The sequence below is a fragment of the Pteropus vampyrus genome, unplaced genomic scaffold (genome assembly GCF_000151845.1).
Source record: "Pteropus vampyrus isolate Shadow unplaced genomic scaffold, Pvam_2.0 Scaffold147, whole genome shotgun sequence".
Lineage (NCBI taxonomy): Eukaryota > Metazoa > Chordata > Mammalia > Chiroptera > Pteropodidae > Pteropus > Pteropus vampyrus.
This window is the reverse complement of record NW_011888928.1, coordinates 2,718,936-2,727,105: the sequence shown is the minus strand read 5'-3', so window position 1 is coordinate 2,727,105 and position 8,170 is coordinate 2,718,936. Positions and strand designations below refer to the sequence as shown.

The 8,170-nt window shown below is 47.2% G+C and overlaps 1 protein-coding gene across 3 annotated transcripts in view; it reads left to right on the top strand.

Annotated features, from left to right (window-relative positions):
• GDAP1L1 (ganglioside induced differentiation associated protein 1 like 1) overlaps positions 1-2,493 on the top strand; it is a 23,370-nt gene extending 20,877 nt beyond the window's left edge. For all 3 annotated transcript variants that reach the window (XM_011369371.1, XM_011369372.2, XM_023536109.1), the window contains one exon: positions 2,124-2,493. In XM_011369371.1, the coding sequence (XP_011367673.1) occupies positions 2,124-2,467 (344 nt within the window). In that variant the 3' untranslated portion in view covers positions 2,468-2,493. The remainder of the gene's footprint in view (positions 1-2,123) is intronic.
• Positions 2,494-8,170: the final 5,677 nt, after the last annotated feature.

The window sequence follows — 8,170 nt, the reverse complement described above, 5'->3', positions numbered from 1 at the left end:
CGTGCATACGTGCTTACGAACATCTGTCTGCAGGCGAATGGCCAAATGGATGTGGGCATACACTTCATACATCATACATGTGGTAATCCACACACCACTTGGACACAGACACCCACGTGTGCGGATATCCACATACATATACACCATCAGCTGCACGGATTTGAGCAGACATACATAACCATGCTTAACACAGACACAGATGGCTCCACCACAGACCTAAGCAAAGAACGCACCTATCGAACAGGGCCTGAGTGTAAGTAGAGATGCATGCATGTGCCCACGTTCATTTGCATGTCGAAAGCAGCAGCGTAACGTGGTTACAGCACAGACTCCGGAATCAGATAGCCTGCGTCAGACTCTGCTCTGCCACTTACTTGCTGTGTGGCTTTGACCAAGTTACTTAACCTCTCTGTGCCTGTTTCCTCATCTGTAAAATAGGGATAATACTAGCACCTACTTGATAGGATTGTTGTGAGGATTAAGGAAATAACACTACATTCTCCTGGTTTGTCTCCCGCCACACAGGCTGCTCCTCCTCGTGGGCCTTCGCTGGTTTATTCTCTTTGCTCAGTATCTAAGCCTTGGAGTGCCCCGGGGTTCAGTCCTTGGGGCTGTTCTTGATTCTGCCTACACTTATCCAGGCTGTAGCTGGGGACTTCCACCCCTCGATCCTGCCTCCGTCCACTGCGCCTCACCCCCATCACACTCACCTCCCTGTCTGTGTACCTGGCAGTAATTCCCTGACTATCATGAGCTCTCCCTCGCCTGCACCTTCTCCATCATACTTACTCACTTTGCAAAACCTCAAGCCAGGATAAGTCCAACTGTTCACCTACTCAGCGTCTGTGAACCTGAACATGGCTGGAGAAACACACAGAGTGCTGGCTGCTCTCACTTTGAATTTATGACCACTAACCTTAGATGGACTCCCGGCTTCCCTAGACCTCCCACTGTCCCTTCTCCAGATGACTGCTTAGTACCCTCTCCTTTCTCTTCAACCCTCCAGCCACTTTGCCCACATCTTCACTCTCAACTGACCACTTTCTTTCTACATCACTGAGAAAATGGAAGCATTAGAAAGAGATCTTCACAGCTCTGACCCCCACAACTACCTACCCACCACCATTAGTGTACATATATACACTGTGTTTTATCAATTCTAAGATGCATCTTTGCTAAATCATACGTTAACATCTCTGAAATTAGAATGTTTCTTACAATCAATATTTTAATTGGCATTGTTTGTCCTCTGTAGGTGGATGTCTTATATTTGACAGCAACTTAGACTTGATGGACTATGGCATCCCCACACTCCCCCTTGAGATGGACTGTCCTCAACTAGCTAAGACCAGTCCTTTTCCTTGTGTACTAGGTGCCATCCATGGTCGTCCAATCAAGGACATCACATCAGTAATTCTCTCCACTTGCTCCTGTGGAATCATTTCCCCCTCTCTGCTAGATCAGTGCTATTGACATGTTTTTTTTTTTCCTCCCAACTTACAAAAACACTTAACTTGTCTCAAATTATTAGTGTATCCTTCCCCTTACAGCAAAACTCCTTGAAGGAGTGCTCATTGTTTGCCAGTGCCAATTTTTTTTTCCTCCCCCTCTCTCTTGAACTTTTTCCAAGCATCTACTCCAATTGCTCTTTTCAAGGTCACCAGCTGCCAGATGCAAACGCCATTCTCAGACCTCCTCTTACTTGACCTCTCTGCAGCATCTGAGCACAGCTGAGCACTCCCTTCCCCTTGGGACACTTTCTCATTCTGACTCCCAGGACACCCCACTCTCCTGGGTCACCTCCCACATCCCAGGCTGCTCCTTCTCAAGTTCCTTCCCTGGTTTCTCCTCGTTGCCCAATATCTCAGTCTTGAAGTCCCAAAGCTCAGTCCTGGCACTTAAAAAGTCAGTTGATTTAAAGAAAAAAAAAAAAATGATCATAGGGGTAGCATAAGGATATGGCGAAAATCATTAAAGTTGTAGAGGAGTGAATGACATTGGGGAGACACTGTGGCCGACAAACACCAGAGGAGTCGAGGAGAGAGGATTTGAGAGTACGAGGGGAGAAAAGCTGATGCCCCGCCCCCGTCTCCACCCCCCATCTCTTCTCTCTTCTACTCTAGGGCAGAAATGTGAGCTGTGGCTCTGCGGCTGTGCCTTCACCCTCGCTGACGTCCTTCTGGGAGCCACCCTGCACCGCCTCAAGTTCCTGGGACTGTCCAAGAAATACTGGGAAGATGGCAGCCGGCCCAACCTGCAGTCCTTCTTTGAGAGGGTCCAGAAGCGCTTTGCCTTCCGGAAAGTCCTCGGTGACATCCATACCACGCTGCTGTCGGCCGTCATTCCCAACGCGTTCCGGCTGGTCAAGAGGAAACCGCCATCTTTCTTTGGGGCCTCCTTCCTCATGGGCTCCCTGGGCGGGATGGGCTACTTTGCCTACTGGTACCTCAAGAAAAAATACATCTAGAGCCAGGCCCAGGCTTGGTGTCTGACTGTCGGTGTCTCTGTGCTGTGTGATCCCCAGTGAGCTCTCAGTAACGCACTGTTTCATGAACACTTGGACAGTCCCTCCCCACCCCTCGTTCAGAGTAATTCTATCGTCAGTGTGAAAACATTCCATAGTTTAGAAGTAGACGTCGCCAATGCCACGGCTCTACTAAAGGAGAGAAAGAGAGAGAGAGAGAGAGAGCAGAAACAAAACACGAATGCCTTTCCTTTCGCTTCAAGGTCTCAAGATGGAACTGTGGGGACTGGTTAGGATCTGAGGTGAGTCCCAGGCTGTTTCACCCACTAAGGCCCAGATTCTTGGAGGTGCTGGGGGCTTGGAGGGCCTGACCCTCTCATCCCCTTCCCTCTCGCCCAGGGAACTCTTCCACAGGACAAAGCCAACATCAAGACTCAACTCTTCTAAGTGGTACCTCCGGGTGGTGGGGGGCGGGGACCTAGAGATCCGGAGACCCCGTGGGGAGCCCCTGAAGATCGGCAGGGGCTTCATTCTTCTCCTGGATGAGGACTGAAACAGCACTGGCTGGAACCAAGGCAGTGGCATCCAACCACCAGGCCATGAGTGGGACCGACACCACAAGCACACCCTTACCCCCTTCCTGATGCGGCCAGTGAGTTTGGTTTGGCATTTCACCAGTAATCTCTGAAGGCACCATTCTCTTCCCACCTGAAGTTAAGTTTTCCCACCATGTGAGGCAGACTTACAGTAAAAGCCATGTCGACCTTAGAAGGTCAGTCCTGGCCCAAGTGCAGGGGTGGATCTGGAGGCAGATGAACCTCAAGTCCCTCTCCCAGCCTCTGCCAAAGCCATCTCCCTTAATGCCCACCTTTCCCGTCACTTGTGGAGCTCCTCACATGCCCCACCATGCCATGCAGCGGGTCTCTGCACCCACGCTGCCTGCCCTGGTCATGTCTCACTTTCCTGTGCCTTTTGCATGTTGGGAGAGGGTGTAGGTGTTACTGCCACTCATGCTCAGAAACCACTGAAAGCCCCCAATAAAGCATCCAGGAGAAGCAGTTGCTTTTAATTTCTAAACCTGTGTTGTCCATCTAGCTCTCATTTCTAAAGGCTGGGGCCAGAGAGATAGAGAGAGCTCCCACAAAGCTAGTGAGAGTGGAGTTCAGGTCTCAAGTTGCTGAGTGTAGGGATGGCTTCTGGATAGACTTTGCAAAGCTTTGCCCTTGACATAAACCCACTTCACTTGGACACAGTGCTTCACAGTTTACAGAGCATGTTCACAGACATTTGCTTATGTTAACCTATACATAGGCTTTCAAGGGGCACCCAGGGCACATGCTCCCACAATTTTCCCAGAGGAAAAAATGTATTTAAATTCCCCAGGAACATGAAATCAGGAGTATAATTTGTGGAACATAGAGAATAGTTTCATTTATTTTACAAAAATATATAAGAATTTGCCTATTTTTTTTTTTTTTTTTCCATCGAGATGTCTAGCCAGGGCCAAGACAGGGCAAGCACAAATCTTGGAGACCAAAGACACTATCAGGCACAATCCACCTCTCTGGCTACTCAGACATCCACCCACTCCCACTCATGATTACGTTCCACTCAAGAACAAAAACATCATGCTTTATCCCAACAGGCCCAACAGCTCTCCTGAAATAAGGACATACTCTCTTAGCCAAAAATGAGAGCCGAAGCCCCATCAGTCAGTAACGCAGTCTGGGTGACGTCGGGTTCTCGTCTCATTCTTCCTTTAGTCCTAGAGATCACAGGCCTACCCCAGTATACTGTACTATGCAGATTAAAATGTAAATTTAACCATCACCAGCATTCCTCATATGCAATACACACACAGACACAATCGGAAAGGAAATACTCGTAGCTGCTAGAGCTCTCATTTCCGTCATTGAGTCCAAGGCCATGGTGATGTTTATAATTTCCCTTTTTCCACTTGCTAGTGTATGTTCTCTTTGGCCTCAGCCAGGACCTTGTGGTTGAAGTATTTTACTGGTGAAATGACTCAGACTTTAGTGATCCTTGGGCTGCTGTGGTCTCCTATTAATCTTTTACTGTGGGATGTGGAAGTCCGACAGGGCACTCAGAGAATCCTCTAGTTCTCATATACAGTCTTCCATGCCACCACTGTAGCAGCAACCTGATTTCCCCTTGATCAGGAACAATCATGCCAACCAGTAGAATAACCTACTCCTTTGCCTGTAGTTTCAATGGTGTGGTGGGCTCAAAATGGCCGAGTGGCAGTCTCAGCTTCTAATTCAATCTATGTGTTCCCTAATAGAAATGGTCCTCCCTTGGGAACTACAATCTCTAAGCCATGGAAGTGCAAAGTTTCAGGGATGGAAAGCAACACTTTGGTGATTTTGTGCCATCTTCAAGTAGCCACTCCCATTTCCGCCTCAGCATTGCTGGATCCATGTTTTCTGGGAGTAGGAGAAAGAGCACTGTGGTTGATACAAAGTATATACTGCACCCTGTAGGACAGTACCCCAACATTGCAGTGTCTCCTAGGTGGCCCTATAAGGGAGTCTTCAATAGGCCATTTCAATGTTCTGTAAGTCCAGCTGCTTCTATTAGAATATATGATGAGACCAGAAAAGTCCACAGGTATAATCAATCACACAGCTGCATTTCTTTTGCTATAATATCAACTCTCTGGTCAGAGCGATGTTGTATGGAATATCAGGACCGGAACCAGGGTGTCCATGGATGGTGTGGTCAAAGAGGGCAAATCCACATACGGAACATACAAAATTGCGCTCCCTCCCTGATGGAAGAGGTCGATGTAATCGACCTGCCACCAGGTGGCTGGTTCTTACAGGGAGTGGGTGCCGAATCAGGAATTCTGTGCAAGTACGGCCCTCAGTGGTGGTTTTAGCTAAATCAGCCTTGTTGAGAGGAAGCCTATGTTGTTGTGTCCACTTATAAACTCGGTCTCAGTTACCATGGCCATTTTGTATGTGAGCCCATTGAGCAAGTATAGGATTGCTGGGGAAAAGGAAATGACTGACATCTACAGAACAAGTCATCTCGCCCATCTATTGAGAGTCACTTCTGCAGTGGATACCTTTTGGGGGGATTTTTGCACAGAAAACAAATATCCTCTCCTTCTGTGCCCACTGTTAGAAGTCCATCCGCATACCTTCTTCCACAGACCTCCTTATTACCAATGCTCCAGTCTTGCTCTTTCCATGTTCCTGATCACCCAGACAAACCAGCCATCCTGTGAATACTGGACTTCTGTCTCCATCTGGATAAACTGTGCAACTGTATGTAGTTATCCCTCGTTATCGGCAGGGGATTGGTTCCAGGACCCCCCATGCATACCAAAATCCACAGATGCTCAAATCACTTATATAAAATAACATAGTATTTTAAATCATATTTAAATATTATAGGATGCTCAAATCACTTATATAAAATGACATAGTATTTTAAATCATATTAAACTTATACTTTAAATCATCTCTAGATTTCTTACACTAATACAATATAAATGTTATGTAAATAGCTGTTATACTGTATTGTTTAGGGAATAATGACAAGAAAATAGCCTGTACACGTTCAGTACAGACCCAAACAGCAACCAGTCATAGGCCTAACTACATAGTACACATCAGCAACAATGTAACCTTTTTTCGGAATATTTTTGACTTATGGTTGGTTGAATCCGTGGATGCAGAACACACGGCTACGGAGGGCCAACGGCACTCCTGTAGTGATGCCACCGTCCATTTCCAGTTGGCACCAGGCCTGAGCTTTTTCTTCCTCCATCAGTTGATCACAGGGAATTTGCCACTGGGCCTTAGGTGTCGATTGGGGAAGAGGTGGCCATGTGGCAGGAATAGGTGGCATAATCTGAACTGTTTCACTTTCACCTGATGATAGAATGCCGCACTACATGCCTTGCTTTATGGCTCGAGGGATCAGATGACACCTAGTTCGTGATGGCAGCTCAGGTTGCACAGTCACTTCGTGTGTCATGCTCAGGTGTTCGGTCTCTACCAGGGCCCAGTAGCAAGCCAGACACTATTCTCAAAAGGACAACCGTTATTTGCAGAAGAGGACATGACTTTGTTCCAAGTCCTAGGGATAGGCACTGAGATTTTTCTATTAGGGCTTGCTGAAAGCTCCTTACAGATTGTCTATGTCACAGACAATTTAAGCATCAGTGGATCTGCTGGGTTATAAGTCTTCCAGTTGGCAGAGCATGTTGCACTGCAGCCTGAATATGCTTTGGGACTCATTCAAAACTGGATATTTTATGGGTTACTCAGTAAATAATTTGGCGCAGCACACACAAACGGGTGTATGTCACCTTCCAAACCCAAAGAGGGCACCAGTTGCTGTGCATTTTTTCTTAGTGACAGGAGCAGCAACTTGCCTTTCACGAGGAGAGGATAACCTGGTGTTTCCTAACCTCTGGGTCCCTAAAAACTTTACCGAGGTGCCAGACCTCTGGACGTGGGGTTTATATACCAGCTTCCAGCATGCCTGGGTCTTACCGAAACATCTGGTATGCTTGCTTTTTCCTGCTCCATAGGTACAGGATGATATCATCAATGGAGTGGATCAGTGTTTTGTTATGGATAATCAAGGTCTCTACAGATTAGATGATGACAGAGAATAGAAAATCGCAGTAAGAAAGTGAAGATGTATTGCTGCCCAGCCAATGGTTTTTCGTGGTCCTCGCTAGCTGATAGAGAGAATAACACTTTCCAGGCCAAGAGTTGAATACAAAGTGCCAAGACTGTGATGATTTGCTTTAATACAGAAACCACATCTGAAAAAAAAAAAACAACTGCAGTTTAAACCACCACCTGATAGAGTTACAGTGTCCATTCATTGGAGAAAGATAAATCTTTTCAATAATAAGCAGCCCTTGTAGGCGCTTGCCATTTTAAAGCTTATAAAATATTTTCCCATCCATGATTTCATTAATCCAATTAAAGACTAGTGAAGTAGAAGGTATTATCCCCATTTCACAGGCGGGTAACAAACTCAGGGAGGCTAAGTGACTTGCCTAAGATAACGTAGCTGAGTTGATAGGCAGGACTTGAATGCGGTCCAGTGCTTCTAATAACTCCAGTTGAGAGTCAGTTCATGCCCCCACCCATTCACCCCTGGATCAGTCCCCAGCAGCACAGGGGTACCTGGCAAATGCAGCATGCTCAGGACATGCAATCAGAAGGCAAGAAGTGATGAAAGGAATGGGTGGAAAATGGGCCACAGCAGCTCAGTTGGGCAAGGCCTGAATAACTTTGTTCCAGAAACAAGATGCTAATCGGGGTGGCTCCCAGGCATCCCCACCTACTCACCTCCTAGGCACTCAGACACACGTACCCCAGGCAGCCACACCCTGGCAGAGAAGAGAGGGAAAGTGCCAGGGCTCCATGATAAAGCTCCCAGCTCAGTCCCCCAAAATACACAGCCTGGAAACCAGGGTCAGGCAGCCCATGGATTGCCCGTGAGTAGACAGCACCTCAAACAGGGAGACCTGCTTTACGATGGCCGAAAAGACTCCATGGATACACAGATGTCCTTCCTTTCGGCTCTTCTGGAAAACACTTCTCTTGCTCTCTCCTGCCTCCTACTTAACCCTGAAACCAGACTGCAGTCTCAGGGACTCCATGCTGGATCACTGGACGTGGCCTTCCACATTCATTGACTACATTTTAACGGCCT